The sequence below is a fragment of the Trachemys scripta genome, chromosome 1 (assembly GCF_013100865.1).
Source record: "Trachemys scripta elegans isolate TJP31775 chromosome 1, CAS_Tse_1.0, whole genome shotgun sequence".
NCBI lineage: Eukaryota > Metazoa > Chordata > Testudines > Emydidae > Trachemys > Trachemys scripta.
The window spans coordinates 134,359,120-134,382,130 of NC_048298.1; the positions used below are offsets into that span (position 1 = coordinate 134,359,120).

The 23,011-nt window shown below is 44.6% G+C and overlaps 1 protein-coding gene across 1 annotated transcript in view; it reads left to right on the plus strand.

Annotated features, from left to right (window-relative positions):
* Positions 1 to 273: 273 nt before the first annotated feature.
* The window catches only part of LOC117873414 (oxidized low-density lipoprotein receptor 1-like), a 46,051-nt gene continuing 23,313 nt past the window's right edge, over positions 274 to 23,011 (plus strand). The window contains exon 1 of the mRNA XM_034762810.1: positions 274 to 388. Within this exon, the coding sequence (XP_034618701.1) occupies positions 274 to 388 (115 nt within the window). The remainder of the gene's footprint in view (positions 389 to 23,011) is intronic.

Below are 23,011 nucleotides of genomic sequence, written 5' to 3' on the forward strand. Positions count from 1 at the left end.
GCTCAGTATTTGGGGAGAGGAGGCTCTGCAGTCCCAGCTGTGCTCCAGCTGTAGGAATTTCAATACCTATGGCCAGAATGCGCTCAGCTTGTGGGAAAAGGGCTATGATTGGGACATGATGCAGTACAAAGCAAAGGTGAAAGAGCTGAGGCAAACGTACCAGAAAGTGCGGGAGACAAACTGTTGCTCCGATGCTGCACCTCAAACCTGCCATTTTGATAAGGCGTTGGATGCTGTCCTCGGCAGCGACCCCATCTCCAGGGCCAAGAGCCTATGTATACTTCAGCAGGGCTGGAGCTGACGGAAACTGCACCTATCCCAGAGGAGGAAGTGATTGATGAAGAGGTGGAGGCAGAAGACAATGTGGAGCCCACAGCGGGGTCGCCTGGTACTGCAAGCTGTCCAGAGATGTTCTCCACTCCGGAGGTTCTAGCCAGTCTCGTCAGTTGCTTTCTGGTGAGCAAGAAGCAGGAGAGGAGATCCCAGTAAGCGGTTTTGCTTTCTGAAGTGCGGAGGTGCGTTGAGGGCAGAGAAATGTACAAAGCTGGCTGTGTTTCTGTGTGCTGGACATATCCTCATGCAGCTAGGCAGTACAGTGGAACAGGGTGTTGATACACACTGAGATTTCACAGGAATCCAGGTACTCTGCAAGTCTCTGCCAGAGGTTCCTTGGCAGAGCTGCTTTGTTCCTTCCCCATTGAGGAACACTTTCCAGTGCCAATCTGCAATTACTTGTGAGAGACCAAAGCGGCACACAGGTGAGCAGCAGAGGGACTGGAGTGGAAGCCACAAGCATGGAGTAGATGCTCCCTTTCCTCTCTGCTTCCCCTGTGGAGTGAGATATCTGCCACAATGACCCCCACCTGTGGAAAATGGTGGGAAACTGTAGAGAATTGTCCCCGAGAAGTGCCCCGTGACCACTTTCACACTGCTTTTCTCCCACGTACACTGTCCCCCACCCATGGGTACACTCACCAAGCTTGAGGTGGGAAGCATACATGCCGGTGAACAAGGGTCAGCAGGAAAATGATTGGTGTGATACCAGTGGTGTATTTTAATGTATCTTTTCAATGCTGTACATGTACTTAACAATAATGCTTCTGTTTATTGTTACGTGTGTTTCACCAGATATGTCTTTGAGAGGAGGCATCCCCTCCACTGCAGCCAAAAAAGCGCCAAAGATGGAACAAGGAAGACATATTCTGGGAGGTGCTGCTGTACTCTGATGCAGACAAGACAGAACACAGGCAGTGGAGAGAGAACGACAAGCAGGAAAGAAAAGAAAATGAGACGTACACTAGGGACGTAACAGAGAGGCTGATAAAAGTTTTTGGAGCGGCAAACCGACATGCTGCAGTGCCTCCTGACGCAGATGTGTTCCCACCCTCCCCTTTAGAACTCTTTCCCATGCCCTCCCCAAACTCTATCCGCACATTCCTTTCTGATTTCTGGGATTTCTTGCGTTCCTGTTCACTCCACCCCCACAAACACCTTTACAAATGGAAGCTGGACTTACGCTCAGCTATGAAAAATCAGCCCTCCACTGATACCCCCACCCAAGAATGGGTGTGTGTCTGTGTGTGTGTGCATGGTGTTGTGGTTTTTTGGCAATAAAAGCACAGTTATTTGAATTATAAGCACTCTTTATTTTGCTTTTGTGGAGCAAGGTGGACCTGATAAATAACTGACATGACAGATATATGAATTTATTGTAACAAGTGAAAGAAAATGTGACTTGTTTTATGGCATAATAGGTTGAATTAAAGAAGCCAGTCTGAGGGCTAGCTAAATTTGGGATCAAACTTATAATTATATGTCAAAAAATTAGGCAAGGAGAAGAACAAATAACCTTACAAGGAATAAATTTTATGAAAGCCATCTTTAGAAAGGTAGGATTTTGCACTTTTGGAAATACTAATACAAACAAACATAGAAAGAAACAAACAATTTTAACTGCAGAGAGAAGGTTCTCCAGACATTCAAAGTATAATTGAACTCTGAAAAATGACAGTGGCTTCTTCCTACACAGCATACTTGCTATCTATCTTCAAAGTCTTAATTGTTAACCTTATTGGTTAAAATAAGTTATTATTGTGCTTTAATCCTCTTTGCACTGCAGCGCCAACACAACTAAGAATGAGTGATCTATATATTTTTTTTTCTTGGGCAACATCAACAGAATTGTTTCTTAAGTTCTAACTGGTTATCCTGCAAACCCAATATGAACAAAAATCACAAAAATATCCTTGCAGCTGATGGCAGTATCAATAAAATTCCTCCCTCAACTAACTATTTTCAAGAGCCAGTCAAAAAAAATAATCAAATTTTGTGATGCTTCTATGAAAAACAGAATGTTTCAAGAAAATATACTTGTAAAATGATTGCATTTTTTATTATTTTCTTTTTATGATGTTCTTTTAAAAAAAATGGCTATTGATGTGGCTGCAAATTGTCACCCTTTTCAACCAAAACATAACCAACAGATCATGAAAATTTAAGCAACATTTTTCCCATTTTGAGACAGCTTTATTTCTTATTCCTATACAGTGGTGTGATAGAGAGAAATAATTCAGAAACACTGTCTGAGGCCCTTTCCTGTAGAAGATTCCCCTCAAGCTAAAACAAGAGTGATACAATTTAGCTCTGCATCATGCCCCAGTGGTCAATAAACACAGGCTGTAGCAGAATTACAAGGGAAGAAACTCAGAGCTGAGGACCCTCTACAGAAATTGGCCTGCCTAGGGTCCCAAAGATATCTAGATACCATTGACAGACTGAATGCAACTGATCTGAGCTATGGGCATATTTTTGTAAGGGTGTTGTATTTGTCTAGATTTCATTTTCTTATGGTCATATGAACCTTATTTTGAGCAAAAATCCTTAGCATCGATTACTGATTTTCCTCTCAGAAAAAACTTTCAATGGAAAATTTTCAACAACCTACAATTGTCACTGTTGAGATGAAGGGGCCAATTAACACTTCAGAGCTATTGCTGAAGGTGGTCTGCTAGCTCAGGAATATAATGTAAGCGGGGGAATGGTCCCGCTATTGTGGGGAACTTTCCTGGCTTCTGCACTACCCCGGTGAAGTGGACTAGCGAAAGGATCTGAGTCCCCGCTCCCACTTCCTTTACCCAGAGGCCTCCCTGCCCTTGAGGGCTCCCCTTCCACTCTCCTGTCTGGCTGAGTCCTCGTAACCCCAACAAGGCTGGGCCCAGGATTCCTGGGGGGCTCGACCCCCAACCCTGCTGTGGTCACCTAGGACAGGGGCTAGGGTGTCCCCACTCCGGGGTACTCTCTCTGCACTGGGCACCTCCCTGACCCACTGATTATTCCATACAATTTAAAGCAAATACAAGTTGTTTAATTAACAATTAATTTTAAAAAAGAATAAGGAAAAATGGGAAAGGATAAAGGAAAACACATCACCCCGCTCTGTGGCAGGGAACATTACAAACAGTGTCTCTGGAACGTCAGGGCAGTTCAGTCTGTTCCTTGTAGGTCCCAGGCCTGCTTCTCAGGCCCTGTCTGTGCTGCAGAGACACTGTGGATTGGACACTTGCTCCGGTGGTGGCCACACGCTCTCAGGCTCTAGGTGGCAGGACCCTTCTTCCCAGCGTCGCCCCCGCCCGGTCAGGGTTATGATCCCCCTGCAAGTTTGGCCTGCAAGGCCTCTTGGCTGAGGCGTCTCCCTGTGCTGGGCCCACTGCCCAGGGTCCCCCTCACTCTCCCCAGCTGCTCACCACACTCGGACTGCACACGGCTCCGGACGGCTCCAGCCCCAGCTCCGGACTGCTCCAGCCCTGGCTCCAGCTCCACTCTGCCTCAGCCCGGCTGCTGCTGCTGCTCTGCCTTCAACTCCCTGGGCTGCTTCTCTGGCCTCTCTGGCTCTGGTTGCTGCAGCTCTGCCCCCAGCACAGGTCTGCTCTGCAGGCTGCTTCTGTGACTCCGCTCCCAGCTCTGACCTGCTTCCTGGCTGCTTGTCTGGCCCCCTCTGGCTCTGGTTGCTGCAGCTGTGCTCCCAGGGCAGCTCTGCTCTCTCTGGGCCGTGCTCTGGCTTTGGGGCTGCAGCTCTGCTCCCAGCAGCTCAGCTCGGGCCCCTGCCCTCTCCTTAGCTCGGCCCCACTCTGTCTGACTCAGGCCATTCCGGTTCACACGGAGGACGGGACCCACCCTGGCCTCCTGACTCTCTGATTAGCCTGCCCGCCCTGTCAATCAGGCTGATCTGGAGCATTGGCCTCTCCCCATTGCCCCTGGGGACTGTCAGTCTCAGGCTCCTGATTTGCCATCGACCCTTCCCCTTTTAGTGCTGGGAGCTAGCAACCAAAACACCCCACTGAATGTTAGTAAGGGGGCAACAGTCCCCTTACATTAACATTGAACTGGATACATTCAGTTCACAGTTTTAAGATCATCTGCACAACCCACAGGGTTAGAATCATTCTTTTAAATGAAAGCTTTCATTCTGGAGCACAATTCAGCAGTAAGGAGTAGGCAAGGTATGGATTCTAGAGCATCTGAACCAGCAACAGAATCATGGACTACACAGTCTTGTATATAAATGAACCACACTAAAAAAAATAATTAAGGTTACAAAGTCAAGCACTCAAGTGTCAACAAAGGCCTCAATTAAGGTTGCCTGTTCAAACCTGGCTGCATTGTGCATATGCATTATGACACAGTTTTACCCAGCATCATGTAGGATATCTGTGGTAGAGTCAGGACTGAGAGTATGTCTACACTGGCAGAGTTTTTTTGCTGAAAGTTTGGTCAATGACCAAAAAACATTCAAAGAAAATCCTTGTTGCATATTCACACTGTCTTTCTCTTTCGGCATAGCGCGTCCACACATGGGATTGGCACATCAACAGTGAGAGCAATGCACTGTGGATAGCTATCCCACAATTCAGCTATCCACTTTGTGCAGCGAGGTGTTGTGGGAAGATGGAGCAGATAGCAGTGCATCATGGGACTAGGCTCTATGTCCCATGATGCATTGCTTTTCGTCCCAGCATTCCCTGTGCTTCCATTTCCAGTTTGTGGCATTGTTCAACGTCCCTGCTTTCTGCTCGCCCTGCCATCTCTGTCAGCAGGAATGGATCCTGAGCTGCTCTCCACTGCTCTGCTAATTGTCAGTAGCACCTCACAAATGCTAGCGGAGTTAATCTTGAACTTGTGAAGGCGATGGGAGTCACAACTGTGTGACACACTATGAACATGGATTACTTGGATAGCAGAACATGAGATTGCTTTTGGCATTCACGGAGCAGATTAACATGGTGGAATGTCACTTCTGGGCTTGGGAAACTAGCACTGAGTGGTGGGATCACATTGTTATGCAGGTTGGAATGATGAGCAGTGGCTGCAGAACTTTAGGATGTGGAAAGCCACCTTCCTGGAACTGTGTGCGGAGCTCGCCCCAGCCCTGCGGAACAAGGACACCCAAATAAGAGCTGACCTCTCGGTGGAGAAGCGCATGGCGATTGCAATGTGGAAGCTGGCAACTCCAGATTGCTACCAGTCAGTCACTCAAGGAAATTTGGAGTTGGAAAGTCGACCGTTGGTCCTGCATTAATACAAGTTTTCAGGGACATTAATCCATCTTGCTGTACAAGACCATGACTCTTTGCAATGTGCGTGAAATTGAGGATGGCTTTCCACCAATGGGTTTCCCTAACTGCAGAGGGGCGATAGATGGCACACATGGCTCATGAAACCATACACAGGAAATCTGGATAGCAGTAAGGAGCATTTCAACAATAGGCTGAGTAGGTGCAGGATGACCATTGAATGTGATTAAAGGTACCCTAGTGATGCCTTTATGGCAGGCTAGATCTGAATGAGGAAAATATTCCCATGGTCATAGCTGAGTGTTGCATAACATTTGTGAAGGAAAGGGCAAAAAGTGGAGTGCTGAGGGAGAATGCCTGGCTGCTGATTTTGAGCAGCCAGATACCAGGGCTATCAGAGGGACACAACAGGGGACTTGGGGAAGGTGGAGTGGGGGTGGAGGCAGACCAGGGGCAGGGGCTTGGAGGAAAGGGTGGAGTGTGGATGGGGCCTGGGGTGGACGGGATGGGGGCTGAGCACCCCCAGGTAGAGTGGAAGTCGGCACCTATGTGCTATGATAATTTGCATTGAATGAACCCCTTCTGGGGTAATAGAGTTCAACAAATGATCAGCCCTCACCAGGGTCCTTAGCCCCATCTCTGGGCCTGTTTAAATTCTAGCCCCTTTCTCAGGCTTTCAGTAAATAAGCCCGTCCCCTTTTCAGGACTTAGGCTACTTTATCACTGGTGAGTGGGGAACCCAATCCCACCCCATATTCCAGGTCCCAACCAAGGGACCCTGTTAGCAGCAGCCACATATTACTTCCCTTAACAGTTGCTGCTGAAATCCCTGGGCTGCTTCCCAATCAGTTCCATATCCTTGTCTCTTTTACCTTAGGATTACAAGTCCTTGGGTTCTCTCCATCTATTCCAGGCCTCTTTCCCTGGAGACAAGTATCAGAGGGGTAGCTGTGTTAGTCTGGATCTGTAAAAAGCAACAAAGGGTCCTGTGGCACCTTATAGACTAACAGATGTATTGGAGCATAAGTTTTCGTGGGTGAATACCCACTTCGTCAGACGCATGTAATGGAAATTTCCAGAGGCAGGTATAAATATGCAGTTACAGGTCTGTCACATCTTGAGCGCATTTAACATGCGCGATTTCAGCTTTACGCGGTCGGCAAAAACAAAAAACAAAACAAAAAAAATGAGAAAAATAACAATTTTAATACTGTATTTGTAATGCGGGCAATTCCGCGCACCATTCAACTCAATGTAATTTTGACTATATGTGATATTCACTTTACGCGTTAACTGTGGAACGGAACCCCCGCGTAAGATGAGATTCGCCTGTATCTCTAGACTGATTCTTGCCTGCATATTTATACCTGCCTCTGGAAATTTCCATTACATGCGTCTGACAAAGTAAGTATTCACCCATGAAAGCTTATGCTCCAATACATCTGTTAGTCTATAAGGTGCCGCAAGACTCTTTGTTGCTTTTTGCCTGGAGAGTTTCTCTGTCCTCCAGCCCTTCCGCATTCTTCTGGTCCCAAGCAGAAACTGACCTGCTTGGGCTCTGCAGTTCCTTTTATCTGAGCCTGCTGGGCTCTAATTGATTGCTTCTATGTAGCCTCTCTAGGCAGGTCTGGAGGACCCACCTTCGCTGCTTCTTTCCTGGGGCAGGGTGTGGTAGGATTTTGGGGCTACCACCAGGGTGCCACAAAGATACTGTTACACCTCATAACAAGGAATGATTTGTATTTTTCTTTCTTCTTGAGCATCATCAAATAATTGTTTATTAAGTTCTAATAGATACCAGTGCAAACTCTATGAAAATAAAAATCATAAAGATATCCTACCTGCAGCTTGTGTTACCAATAGACTGTTTCTCCCTTTAGTAAATAATTTCTACAGGCAGTAAAATAAACAACAATTTTGCAATTTTTCTATGAAAAACAATTTTTTTCAAAACAATTTACTTGTCAAATTAATGCAATTTATTTGTATATTTATTTATAGATGTAGTTGAAAATTTCCTAATTTTCACATTTTTGAACCAAAACATGACAAATTTATTATGAAAATTTTAGCAAAGTTTCTCCCATTTTGAAAGTTTTATTCCTCACAATAGTTTGATAGAAATAATTCAGAAACACTGTCTGAGGCCCATTCTTGCAGAAGACTTCTCTCAAGCTAACACAAGAGTGATAAAATGAGTTCTGCACCATGCCCTTATGGTCAATAAACTCAGGCTCTAGCAGAATAAAAGGGGAAACAACTTAGAGCTGAGGACCCTTTACAGAAATTGGCGTGTCTAGAGTGCCCAAGAGATTATCTCTAGGTACCATTAGCATACTGAATGCAGCGGATCTGGGCTGTGATTGTTGCATAAGGGTGATGCATCAGTCTAGATTTTATTTGGTTATTATTCATGCATATTGGTAACATCTGTTCTTTTGAATTGTTTTCATGACTTTTCTAGGATTCAGAACAATGTAGAATCATTTCAAAATTGTATTAACATGTTGTTTACACTCTCTTCCAGATCATTAGTACAGATACTAAGGAAATTGATCACACTTAAAATCTTCCATTTAGAAATATGATCTCCAAAATCAGTAAAATATTTAAAAATAGAAAACAACTTTTCACATGGATCCACTTTAAGATGGTGGCTGAATCCCTGCAATACCTGACCAAATATAAATCTTTCATTCAATACTTTGATGTTTATGATTACCCCTTATTCATGGTGACCCTGTTAATTTTCAGTCAGAAAGATTATGCTTACTTCTTAGCAAATTAGGAGCAACATTTCCAGTAATATCTCTTGAGACTTTTTACCAAATCTTTTACTAATATTAAGATGTAACCCATCTTCTGCATTCCCTTGTTGGTGATGATCTTTATATGCTAGTGAAAAGAACACAGAGCTACAAATACAGAAATCATATGCTAGAGCATCAACACTAAATAATGCATTGCATATAGAGATATGTTTTGACATATGTAATAAATTGCATGAGACAAAATTTAATAAATATATTTAAGATCTTTCAAAATAGATACCTTTGTCACTCCTTAGAATTAGATGAGAGATGTAAACCTTCACTATATAGCAATCAAAGTCCCAACAAGTGATGATATCTGCGTTGATGTGTTGAGATCATAGAATCATAGAATATCAGGGTTAGAAGGGACCTCAGGAGGTCATCTAGTCCAACCCCCTGCTCAAAGCAGGATCAATTCCCAATTAAATCATCCCAGACAGGGCTTTGTCAAGCCTGCCCTTAAAAATGTCTAAGGAAGGAGATTCCACCAGCTCCCTAGGTAACCCATTCCAGTGCTTCACCACCCTCCTAGTGAAAAAGTTTTTCCTAATATCCAGCCTAAACCTCCCCCACTGCAACTTGAGACCATTACTCCTTGTTCTGTCATCAGGTACCATTGAGAACAGTCTAGATCCATCCTCTTTGGAACCCCCTTTCAGGTAGTTGAAAGCAGCTATCAATTCCCCCCTCATTCTTCTCTTCTGAAGACTAAACAATCCAAGTTCCCTCAGCCTCTCCTCATAAGTCATGTGCTCCAGCCCCCTAATCATTTTTGTTGCCCTCTGCTGGACTCTTTCCAATTTTTCCACATTCTTCTTGTAGTGTGGGGCCCAAAACTGGACACAGTACTCCAGATGAGGCCTCACCAATGTTGAATAGAGGCGAATGATCACGTCCCTCGATCTGCTGGCAATGCCCCTACTTATACAGTCCAAAATGCCATTAGCCTTCTTGGCAACAAAGGCACTCTGTTGACTCATATCCAGCTTCTCGTCCACTGTAACCCCTAGGTCCTTTTCTGCAAAACTGCTTCCTAGCCATTCGGTCCCTAGTCTGTAACAGTGAATGGGATTCTTCCGTCCTAAGTGCAGGATTCTGCACTTGTCCTTTTTGAACCTCATCAGGTTTCTTTTGGCCCAATCCTCTAACTTGTCTAGGTCCCTCTGTATCCTATCCCTACCCTCCAGCATATCTACCACTCCTCCCAGTTTAGTGTCATCTGCAAACTTGTTGAGAGTTCAGTCCACGCCATCCTCCAGATCATTAATGAAGATATTGAACAAAACCGGCCACAGGACCGACCCTTGGGGCCCTCCGCTTGAAACCGCCTGCCAACTAGACATGGAGCCATTGATCACTACCCCTTGAGCCTGATGATCTAGCCAGCTTTCTGTCCACCTTATAGTCCATTCATCCAGCCCCTACTTCTTTAACTTGCTGTCAAGAATATTGTGGGAGACTGTATCAAAAGCTTTGCTAAAGTCAAGGAATAACACATCCACTGCTTTCCCTTCATCCACAGACCCAGTTATCTCCTCATAGAAGGCAATGAGGTTACTCAGGCATGACTTGCCCTTGGTGAATCCATGCTGACTGTTCCTGATCACTTTCCTCTCCTCTAAGTGCTTCAGAATTGATTCCTTGAGGACCTGCTCCATGATTTTTCCAGGGACTGAAGTGAGGCTGACTGGCCTGTAGTTCCCTGGATCCTCCTTCTTCCCTTTTTAAAAGATGGGCACTACATTAGCCTTTTTCCAGTCATCCGGGACCTCCCTCGATCGCCATGAGTTTTCAAAGATAATGGCCAATGGCTCTGCAATCACATCCGCCAACTCCTTTAGCACCCTTGGATGCAGCGCATCCAGCCCCATGGACTTGTGCTCATCCACTTTTTCTAAATAGTCCCGAACCACTTCTTTCTCCACAGAGGGCTGGTCACCTCTTCCCCATACTGTGCTGCCCAGTGCAGCAATCTGGGAGCTGACCTTGTTTGTTAAGATAGAGGCAAATAAAGCATTGAGTACATTAGCTTTTTCCACATCCTCTGTCACTAGGTTGCCTCCCTCATTCAGTAAGGGGCCCACACTTTCCTTGACTTTCTTCTTGTTGCTAACATACCTGAAGAAACCCTTCTTGTTACTCTTAACATCTCTTGCTAGCTGCAACTCCAAGTGTGATTTGGCCTTCCTGATTTCACTCCTGCATGCCTGAGCAATATTTTTATACTCCTCCCTGGTCATTTGTCTAATCTTCCACTTCTTGTAAGCTTCTTTTTTGCGTTTAAGATCAGCAAGGATTTCACTGTTAAGCCAAGCTGGTCGCCTGCCATATTTACTGTTCTTTTTACACATCGGGATGTTTTTTTTTTCCTGCAACTTCAATAAGGATTCTTTAAAATACAGCAAGCACTCCTGGACTCCTTTCCCCCTCATGTTATTCTCCCAGGGGATCCTGCCCATCAGTTCCCTGAGGGAGTCAAAGTCTGCTTTTCTGAAGTCCAGGGTCCGTATTCTGCTGCTCTCCTTTCTTCTTTGTGTCAGGATCCTGAACTCGACCATCTCCTGGTCACTGCCTCCCAGGTTCCCATCCACTTTTGCTTCCCCTACTAATTCTTCCCAGTTTGTGAGCAGCAGGTCTAGAAGAACTCTGCGCCTAGTTGATTCCTCCAGCACTTGCACCAGGAAATTGTACCCTACACTTTCCAAAAACTTCCTGGATTGTCTATGCACCGCTGTATTGCTCTCCCAGCAGATATCAGGGTGATTCAAGTCTCCCATGAGAACCAGGGCCTGTTATCTAGTAACTTCTGCTAGTTGCCGTAAGAAAGCCTTGTCCAACTCATCCCCCGGTCTGGTGGTCTATAGCAGACTCCCACCACGACATCACTTTTGTTTTGCTCACACTTATAAACTTTATCCAGAGACTCTCAGGTTTTTCTGTAGTTTCATACTGGAGTTCTGAGCAGTCATACTCCTCTCTTACATACAATGCAACTCCCCCACCTTTTCTTCCCTGCCTGTCCTTCCTGAACAGTTTATATCCATCCATGACAGTACTCCAGTCATGCGAGTTATCCCACCAAGTCTGTTATTCGAATCACATCATAGTTCCTTGACTGTGCCAGGACTTCCAGTTCTCCCTGCTTGTTTCCCAGGCTTCTTGCATTTGTGTATAGGCACTTAAGATAACTTGCTGATTGTCCCGCTTTCTCAGTCTGAGACAGGAGTCCTCCCTTCTTGCACTCTCCTTCTTGTGCTTCCTCCCGGTATCCCATTTCCCCACTTACCTCAGGGCTTTGGTCTCCTTCCCCCGGTGAACCTAGTTTAAAGCCCTCCTCACTAGGTTAGCCAGCCTGCTTGCGAAGATGCTCTTCCCTCTCTTCCTTAGGTGGAGCCCGTCTCTGCCTAGCACTCCTCCTTCTTGGAACACCATCCCATGGTTGAAGAATCCAAAGCCTTCTCTCCGACACCACCTGTGTAGCCATTCGTTGACTTCCACAATTCAACTGTCTCTACCCAGGCCTTTTCCCTGCACAGGGAGGATGGACGAGAACGCCACTTGCGCCTCAAACTCCTTTATCCTTCTTCCCAGAGCCACGTAGTCTGCAGTGATCCATTCAAGGTCATTCTTGGCAGTATCATTGGTGCTCACTTGGAGAAGCAGGAAGGGGTAGCGATCCGACGGCTTGATGAGTCTCGGCAGTCTCTCTGTCACATCATGAATCCTAGCTCCTGACAAGCAGCAGACCTCTCGGTTTTCTCGGGCGGGGCGGCAGATAGATGACTCAGTCCCCCTGAGGAGGGAGTCCCCGACCACCACCACCCGCCTCCTTCTCTTGGGAGCGGTGGTCGTGGAACCCCCATCCCTAGGACAGTGCATCTCATGCCTTCCAATCAGTGGAGTCTCCTTCTGCTCCCTTCCCTCAGATGTATCATCTAGTACACTCTCTGCATTAGTACCTGTGGAGAGAACATGAAAACTGTTGCTCACATGTATCTCCAAAGCTGGTACATGGACGCTCCTCTTTCTTCTTCTGGAGGTCACATTATGCCAAATTTCTTCACCATCCCTCAATCCCCTCTGTGCAGCCTGCTCCGATTCTTCAGAATGTTGTGCCTGTAGAAGCATATCCTGAAGTCTGTCCAGGAAATCTTCATTTTCTCGTATGCAGTGCAGGGTCGATACTTGTTTCTCCAGACCTCAAACCTTCTCTTCCAATATGGAGACCAGCTTGAACTTTGTACAGACAAAGTCACTTCTGTCCTGTGGAAGAAAGACAAACATGGCACAACCTGTGCAGGTTACAACATCTGAACGCTCACCTTCAGTAATTTCTTCCTTCTAAGAGCTTCCTCAGCTGTTGCAGCAACTCACAGAAGCCTGCGAGATGAAAACCTCAGTGGGTTCTCCCCAGGCGAACTCCCTCTGTTAGCCTCCACTGATCGCCGCTCAGCTGGTTCGCTGCTGACTGCCTTTTTATAACAGTCGGCCCACTCAAGGCCCACCTGGAACAAAGCACTCTCATTTTACACTTTTCAAACAAACAATCAAACAATCAAGCACACAGTCAAACTGACAAACTGACAAACTGTTCCCTGCAACAGACACTCAGATACTCACCATCAAAGCCCCCTTAATGCAGCACTTAGCATACCTCCTCTCGGACAGATCCTAGGCAAACTCCCTCTGTTAGCCTCCACTGTTCGCCGGAGATCCATCACCTGGAGTGGTGGAACAGAATGTGAAAAGATGTACTGAACGTTGCTCTGCATAAATATCTGAGCTGACGGGAGATGGAGAAAAAAAATACGTTGACGACTGTGTTAAAGAGGATCAGTGAGAGTTGAGAGACAAAGATTCACTCTGTCATATTCTGGCTGAAATCACACAGGAAGTTCCTTAGTTAAAAGGCCCCTGCACAAATCACTTTGAGCAAATGATCTTTCATCATGATGGGTTAGGCAACAATAATGCGGCCTAACATATTCACTACAAAGTCTGATGTTTAGGACACTCAAATGCTTGTGTCACTATTTTAAGTATCTGTGTCTAAGAAGCAAAACGGACAAAAATGGAAAAGTTCTTGGTTTTTAGTTGAAAATATTCAATTTTGGGGAATTGGGTTTTCTGATGAAAAGTCAAAACTTCTCAAGGAAAGCAGGAACTGTCAACAGCAATATTTATTTCAATGATTACTGAACCTCCTGTCTGGAAAGGAAAAAAAAAAACAAAAAAACTTTGAATGGAAAGTTTTCAACCACCCCTAACTGTCACTTTAAGATTCAGAATCAATAGCCCACTGAGATGAAAGGGGCAGTTAGCATCTTAGAGCTATTGCTTAAGGTGATAGGCTAGCTCAGGAATATAACATTAAACCGGATACATGCAGTTCGTAGTTTCAAGGTTATCTGCACAACTCAGAGGGCTACAATCATTCTTTTCAGTAAAAGCTTTCAATCTGGAGCAAAATTCAGCAGCAAATGGTAGGAAAGGTGTGGAGTCCAGGGCATGTGAAACAGCCACAGAATCATGGACTACACAGATTCTTGTATATACATATTACAATAAAATAAACCACACTAAAAATATTATGGTTTCAATGTCAAGCACTAAAGCATTAGAAAATGCCCCAATTAAGGTTGCCTGTGGAAACCTGGCCCCATAAGTGCATATACATAATGACACAGGTTTACCAAATATCACATAGAAAATCTGTGGTATGGTCAGGACTAGCACTCACCTCTCCTGAGTCCCAATCCAGAGTTCTTTACTCAGAAGAGAAAACCTTCTCTCGTCTTACAACCATTTTCAAAAGCACGTAAGTGACTTAGGCCAAGATCTCAAACGTATTTAGGTGCCTAACTCCATTTGAAGATCTGTGTCAGACTATTTTAAGTTGTTTGCCTAAGTACCCCTGTAAACATGAGGGACTCATCCCTGCAGGACCTCCTGCTGGTCTCTCAGGGAATTAGCCTTTCCAGTTTCCAGAGCACCCTCTGCAGGCCAGTGTCCTGCTTCCTGCTGGCTCCCATGTCCCTCCCAGGACCCAGTGCCCCTTGTCTTTGGGGTGCTGCCCCCTGGCAATACCCCCACAGTCTCAGGGTCTTCCCACCCAGGGGAACCCCCAACCCTCTATCCCCACCTTACCTCAGTCATGGGCTACTGCCAGTCCCCATCTAGCCCCCACTCACTGGGGCAGACAACAGTGTAAAAGCCATTCATCACAGGCAAGGGAGTTCAGACCTGCTGCCTTCTTCTGCCTCCCAGTACCTCTGAGGGCCTTGGACCAGGCCCTGGAGCCTGGGGAGTTGCCAGCCTGGAGCGATTCTGGCCTTCCCCCAGCCCTGCTCCACTCAGGTACTCTGCTCAGCTCCCTGCAGCCAGGCCCATCTTCCTCTACAGCTAGAGAGAGACTGCTGAGCTCCTGGCTCCCAGCCTCTTATATAGGGCCAGCTGAGGCCTGATTGGGGGTGTGGCACAGCTGTGGCTGCTTCCCCAGTCAGCCTAATAGCTGCTTTCTCCCAACCACAGCCCTCTCCCAGGGTTCTTTTAAGCCCTTCAGGGGAGGAGCGGGGTAACCACCCCGCTATAAACCCACAACATTCTGATAAAAAAATTAGCACTATAGCGTATCAATGAAGCACACACTAAATGAATTAAGACCTGAATAACTGACATTTCTCAAAAAGTAGTCATCAGGAGGGAATCATCCCTGAACAGGGGTGGTTCTAATGGGATTCCATAGGGTTTGGTTCTACTTGGTTTGAGTTTCTACCCATATATGCACCCAGAGCCTCTTCTGCTTGATTTATTAATTTAACAACCTCCTGGCTGCTCCAAATAATCTCCAACCAAAATTAGCCCTCCTACTTCTGAGATGCAACCATCTCACTCAGACAATCCCCTCTCCCACTGGAATGTGACCCAGTGTTCCACAAAACTAAAATTCAGCTTTACACCAGGTGAGCAGCCAACAGTTCACCTCCAATATTTTCTGCATGCTGCTTTCTCTCATTCATTGGACTGATAGGATCTCTGAGATCACCTGGACCTTCCTCTTCTTTAGTTCCCTTCCAAAATCCATGAAATCTTCTATAATCTATGTAGTTCCACGTGATGTCAGATTGTTGGTTCCAATGTGCATCATCAGCAGTGGAGATTTGCCAGGTGAATTTAGAATCCTGTCCAATCTTGTAGATGAATCTCGTGTTTTTTTCTCCAGGGAGACAGCATACCATCCTGCTGTCTCTGAGTCTCTTTGGTGAATTCTCTGTCAACTCTTCTTAATATGGAGTCACTAGCAATTGTTGCCTTTCATCTTAATACCATTGAAGAATCTGACACAGGATCAAATACACCTGGATCATCCCTGACAGGTGTTTGACTAAGCTGGTCTTAAAAATCTCCAATGACAGGGTTTCCACACCTTCCCCTTGAAGCCTATTCCAGCACATGTCCTCGTACTCAGAAAGTTTTTTCCCAATATCTAACCTAAACCTTCCTTGCTTCAGATTATTCCCATTACTTCTCCTACCTTCAAAGGCCATGGAGAAAAATTGATCACTGCCCAACAGCCCTTAACATATTTGAAGAATCTTATGAGGTCCTCTCTTAGTCTTCTTTCCTCAAGAGTAAAGATATCCAGTTGTTTTGACCTTTCCTCATAGCTTGGGTTTTCTAAAGCTTTTATCATTTTTGTCACTTTCCTCTGATCTCTCTCCAATTTGTGAACATCTTCTTAAAATGTGGCACCCAAAACTCAACACATTACTCCTGCTAAGGCCTCCTCAGTGCCAAGTATAGCAGGATGATTACCTCCCAGGCCTTACATATAACACTCCCATTAATACACCCAACAACGATATTAGACTTTTTCAAAAGTGCATCACATTGTTGATTCATATTCAATTAGTGATTGACTATGACCCCAAGATGCTTTTCAGCAGTACTAACACCTAACTAATTATTCCCCATTAAGTAGCTGTACATTTGATTTTTTTTCTTCCTAAGTACAGTACTTTGTACCTGTGTTCATTGAATTTCATCTTGTTGATTTCAGACTAATTCTCCAATTTGTGAAGTCGAATCTTGTCCTCTAAGGTGCTTACAACCCCTTGGTGTGATCCACAAATTAATAAGCATACAAGCATACACTCCATCATCCAAGTCATAAATGAAAATGCTGCTGCTGTGTCCTGCAGGGTGCTCAAGATGTATGAGACCAGGTAGCATGCTCAGTGGCATCCCAGGAGTAGGCTGAGGGTAGATAAAGGTTTTATTGATTGCTCCCGCAAAGTAAAAGTTTAAGGCAAATTGGTACTCAGTCAAGTTGTTCACATGAAGAGAAAGTTATATTAAGACAAACTTTCCCACACATAATCATGGTGGGATTCTTCTCTCTCAGATTCAGGCACTGAGAACCTTTGTCAGTATTAGAACTGGGACCTGCCACTAGCTTTCACTATCCAGGAGGGATGTAGAGCCACACCACAGATAATGGGCCTGAGACCAGCACGCATTTCCTGAATCTTAACAAGAGAAACAGTCTGAAGTTCTCAACAGAGCCTGGATGTTTGCCTCATCACGTTTCAACACTGCCACCGTTCAGCTAATGTTTGGTGAGAAGAAGGATGTCAGAGTGAACATACATTATCTCTCTCTCAGGCTGCAAACAATTCTGGTTCTGATCCACTACTCATTTCTGGTATTTAAATACCCAGGGGAGGGAGACAATCTGACTGTCCTCTTTTTCTACTGCCACCAAAGCAAACCGGAGAAAGAAGAATGCTGTTCAAAGACACCGGCTTATGCCACACAGGACGTGTCCATCAGAAGCCCTGCACCTTGACCAGCACATTCAGAACAAGTTACAGATAAGAAGGTGTAGAGGAGTAAAATTCTAAAGTTTTACCACCACATTAACTCATATTTGTTTACAAAACCAATGCAATGTTTTAATGTGTTGTGGCAGACCCAGACCAGTGGGGTACAGGAGTCTGTAGAGGGCAAATATACTGGTCACTGGATGAGTAGTTTTCTGTTCCCTGAGTGACCAGAGAAAGGGCTGCACTAGAGTAATCAGGAACCTGCTAGAACCAGTTAAGGCAGGCAGGCTAATTAGGACACCTGGAGCCAATTAAGAAGCTGCTAGAATCAATTAAGGCAGGCTAATCAGGGCACCTGGGTTTTAAAAGGAGCTCACTTCAGTTTGTGGTGCAAGTGTGAGGAGCTGGGAGCAAGAGGCGCAAGGAGCTGAGAGGGTGTACTGCTGGAGGACTGAGGAGCACAAGCATTATCAGACACCAGGAGGAAGGTCCTGTGGTGAGAATAAGGAAGGTGTTCGGAGGAGGTCATGGGGAAGTAGCCCAGGGAGTTGTAGCTGTCATGCAGCTGTTACAGGAGGCACTATAGACAGCTGCAGTCCACTGGCCCTGGGCTGGAACCCGGAGTAGAGGGTGGGCCCGGGTTCCCCCCAAACCTCCCAATTGACCTGGACTGTGGGTTCTTCCAGAGGGGAAGGTCTCTGGGCTGTTCCCCAACCCACATGGTGAATCTCTGAGGCAAGAAAATCTGCCAATAAGCGCAGGACCCACCAAGATAGAGGAGGAACTTTGTCACAGTGTGTGTGTTTGTGTAAGTGCAACAGCAACCATTAGAAAGTGGCAGGTGCAAAAAAATCAGATTGGAGGGCCTTTCTGCAGTGTTTTCTGCATTCCTCAGATTTTAACTTTTATACAAGAAAAAAAACAAAAACAAAAAAAATAAACCCTGACCAACCAGTGCTTCCAACACAGTCATTTATAGCTATTTCCACTGTGCAGAGCTTCACACTATAACTGATGCTGCTAATCTGGTCACTGCAATTTACAGGAAACTGGTAACATCCCAACAGCAATAACTGAGAGGATCAGCTCCATTATGCATAGATAATATTTCACAAAAACACAGGTTGTGTTTACACTTTGGAACTGAGCCATTAGTTATCAAATGGGTAGGGTAGAAATAGTTTAAACACAAATGGTTCAGCATCTCCACTACATTCATGCTGCTGCTGCCTGTTTGCAGATTTCTCCTGCATCTCCAGGACCACTGCTCTAAATTCTGTAAGTCACAATGCCTTGTAGGTACCTATCCCATTTTTCCCAGCACAAAACTGAGAAGCAGAGGATTCTGGGAAATTTTGAAAGGCTGTTCTTGTGCAATGGAAATTATTGGGAGGACTCCTTGACCCATAGCTTGTCCGCCATGATGCTAAAATCATTCAAATTGGGATTGTTTGGGACCACATGGCATTTAGTGCTGTTGAAAGCAAGCCAATTCCCAACAGCATTAGGCATAAATGTAAACCATTGGCAGCACTTTGGTAAGCGGACATGAGGTTTGTAACAAGTGGGCTAGGGAGACCATAGTGTTCTTGGCATGGAACATTTCTCCAATGGGGACAAAGGGGGACTGACTTGGTCAGGAGGTGTAAGGATACCTTGGCACCAGGCAGAGTTTACTGGGCTTGAGGTGGTGAATTTAAGGAACATCCCTTTTGATCATGCCCAGTCCATGGAATATGGTACAGTAGTAGGATCCTCTCCTGAATTGTGCACTTTGTGTAACTGCATCTTTAATTATCCAACGATGTTAATAAGAACCTCTTCCCTGGTGACTACAATAGCTCACAGCAGGGCTTCTCTGTTGCTCTCATCTTGTTCATGATGCATCTTAATGATTTGAGAAGCTGGGAGGGATTGGGGAGGGGGCAACGTGAATTTGCCTTTACTGTGTTGTCCCCTGTGACATGAATATTGATTGCCCATGACATCCATCTCAGTCCACCCCACCACACTATTAAAGAACACCTATAAATTATTTTCCCAAAGGTACTTTTAGTTTGATCAATGTTGTCCTTGTATTTGTATTGCTTCATTATGGCAATTCTTCTGGGATTGAATGCAAAGTAACAAAGTAAAAACAAAAAACAAAAGCTGGCAATTAAATCAGATTTTTATTGTTTTTATCAATGTATTGAAAGAAAGCTATTTGAACCAGATAGTTTATTATAAAATAGTAATTAGTTCACTATCAATTAACTGGAAAAGGAAAAAGAGACCAGGTTCAGCTGGTGGGAGGGCTTTATTGGCTGAGAGTATCCCAAAGACGTGTGATTCGTCAGATTTAACCATCTGCTTTCCCAGCTCCTTCTGACACAGACTCATGAAGAATATGTGATCACAGCAAAGTGTTACAATTTTACAACATAAAGGCAGCCTCTGAAGAGGAAAATATGAGCATGGTAGTATTTATTCGGGGATATTTGTCACTGTGTTTGGGATGCCCCAGATTTTATGGTTTCCATGATCTATCTCATGCTGATATGTCAGGCTTTGGCAAAAGAACCAGCTGCTCATAAATACAGTGCTTTGCCTCTTTTCACGGACCAGAGGAGAGCTCTCCACCTGTGACAAGTGCACAATTCCCATCAATATATCCTTTCTTTACTGCAAACTTATGATAGAGATATAACCAGAATGACTTCAAGTAACATTTTATTCTATTACTACCTTATTTTTTCAAGCTAAACATGTCTGTAACTGAAACATATGGCAAAACTAAATAATTTTAATAATAACAAAACAATTGTGGAAAAGCAGAGGGACTATTACTAAAAAAAAATCATCAGTAAATTTGATATTTATGTATGTCAGGAAATAACTGCTTTGGTTTGAGTCAGGAGTAGTGCATCTCATGGTGTGCACACTTCTCACATAACTGCCAGTGCACCTCAGCCATGACACACAACCTCCTCTCTAAATTAAATTTTTTTTGAGTCACTATTCCCCTCAGTTCATAGAATATAAGAGTTGGAAGGGACCTGAGGAGGTCATCTAGTCCAACCCCCTGCTCAAAGCAGGACCAATCCCTAATTTCATTCTTGACCTGCAGCACCCACCTCACTGTTTCATCACCTATAGCTTTTGATCAATACATCTTAACGTTGCCTTACACCATCCTCTGCTGATTTGGGCCCCCATAGCATTTTAAAATACATTTCAGTGATTACATAATGCACTTCTTATTATTGAAGCTTGGGTTTCTCTCCCTCATTGCACTGTCAATGCACTTCATTGAAATGAGAAGTTTCTAGTTGTGTCTGAAACTTACTGGTCAGTGGAGAAAACTGTGCCATTCCCCCACATCCAGGGTCTGTCAGTCTTGTCACGTGATAATCCTTTCCAGCGAGAAGTTGCGAGGGGGCTTATAAAATCCTGTACAAAGACATTTAATTCTTCTCCCTGCTCATTTCATGGGTGTATGTTCATCAGGTATTTGCTCGTTTCACAAGTGTATGGATATCAGGTACAGTGATGTGACTAACAGTGATGTGATTAATATGCTGAGGCAGTCTCATGGTTCATCAACTCCATTGGCCAGACTGATCACATCCTTCATTTCCTCCTAGCATGTTTGCTGTAGAAATTGTGACAGCTTCCTCTGTTGGTTAATCTCTATTCACTCTCTTTTCTGAAGGTAAATACCTCCCCTGGATCTCTTCTGAGAGAGAGAAAAATGTCCAGAATGAATTGGATTTTTCTTATACTACAATAATAACTATACCTTGAATATGAAAAATAGAGAGGACATTGGGGTTTTGCTTTGTAGCAGATGCCTCTTAATATAAACTAGGGTTCAGTTATGGCTCTAATGCTGGGGAGAGATGAGGAGGTGTAGCCTTCGAGGAAAAAAAATCATAAAGCAAGGTATCAAGTGAAGCCAAATCTCATGGGGATTGGTCCTGCTTTGAGCAGGAGGTTGGACTAGATGACCTCCTGAGGTTAGTTCCAATCCTGATATTCTATGATCTTGCACAATCCTCTGTTCACTGACAAATCTTCTAATGGCTGTTTTGAATATGCAGCTTTCCAAAGACAAAGATACTCTACCAGCTCTTCTTTATTTTCTATCAGGAGGAGTCTGGAACCATGAGAAGAGCAGACTCTTTGACACTCCAGCCAAGGTTTTGATTCAGTAGAAAAGTGATAACATTTTTCTCCAAGGGGAAACCAATTTTATGGGCAAAGAAACTTCCACCCTTAAAAAAGAAAATACAGTTGACATTTCTTCTGTTGTTGTTATCCTTGTCCTCTCTCCCCCATTTCCTCCACTTCATTGTTTCATCCACTTATTGTGTCTTGTCTGTATTAAATGTGTCCTCTCTCTCACATTGGGACTGTCTCTTATGGTGTTTTTGGACACCACCTAATATGAGTGAGGCCCATACCTGATTGGGACATCTAGATGTTACTTTATTAGAAGTATTAAGTTCAAGTTGTGATAATTGATTTTCTGTTGTAGTTCGATTTTTGCATCAAGTGTATCACAAACTGTCTTGAGATTCACAAGCATTGACACGGTTGCTGGTATTTTGATGCTGGCATGAGGACTCTTGTTCTATAGCAAATAGAGTAATTATTATTATGCCTACATCACTTTCCCTTTATATACAAATCATGTTTGTTTGTTTTTCGCCTAGGGGAATTTTGTCTATTTTATGAATTCTATACATCAAGTGTGGATGCTATTTTAATTAATTGGCTGTTTCTTTGTTAGCAATTATAGAGCAAGATTCTTGCACAATGGATACAATTCAGTGATGATGTGCAGGTGAGGCTCCTTCACTCAGTTAGACTCCATTTATCACTCACTTACTGATATGCAAGTGTCATGGAATCTAAGATTGTGAAACCTACATGCTGAGAAACACAAGAGATGATACGGAAAACATTGAAGTGGGAGGTTGACTAGTTTAGCTTCTTAACAGATGACTACAGTGGCACCAGAGGAGGAAGAAAATCCAGTTGGTCTGCAGGGATGAAACTGGCTCGCCTCCTCATGTCCCCCATCCATAATGGTCAAGAACCAGTATATGGTAATGGCAACAGGAGGTGAGGAGCAAACTCCAATGGCTAAGGCAGAGGATCCACCTGCCCCCAAGGCTCAGAAACTCATGGCCACTACACACAAAAGAAGGAGGCATTCTGTGGTGACGACTGGGACTCTATTCTGATTGGAACAGAGGCATCTACATGCCAATCTGACATGATGTCTTGGGAGATGTTCTGCCTTCCTGGAGCTCGCATCCAAGATGCTATGGAAAGGCTGCCAAGGTGCATCCATCTTTCCGACCACTTCATAGAATCATGGAAACATAGAAGATTATGGTTGGAAGAGACCTCAGAAGGTCATCTAGTCCAACCCCCAGCTCAAAACAGGACCAACACTGACTAAATCGTCCCAGCCAGGGCTCTGCCAAGCCGGGCTTTAAAAACCTCTAAGGATGGAGATACCACCACTTCCCTAGGTAGCCCATTGCAGTGCTTCACCACCCTCCTAGTGAAATAGTTTTTCCTAATATCCAACCTAGACCTCCTCCACTGCAACTTTAGACCATTGCTCCTTGTTTTGTCATCTTCTACCACTGAGAACAGCTTAGCTCCATCCTCTTTGGAACCCCCCTTCAGGTAGTTGAAGGCTGCTATCAAATTTCCCCTCTCACTCTTCTTTTCTGCAGATTAAATAAGCCCATTTCCCTCAACCTCTCCTCATAAATCATGTGTCCCAGCCCCCTATCATTTTTGT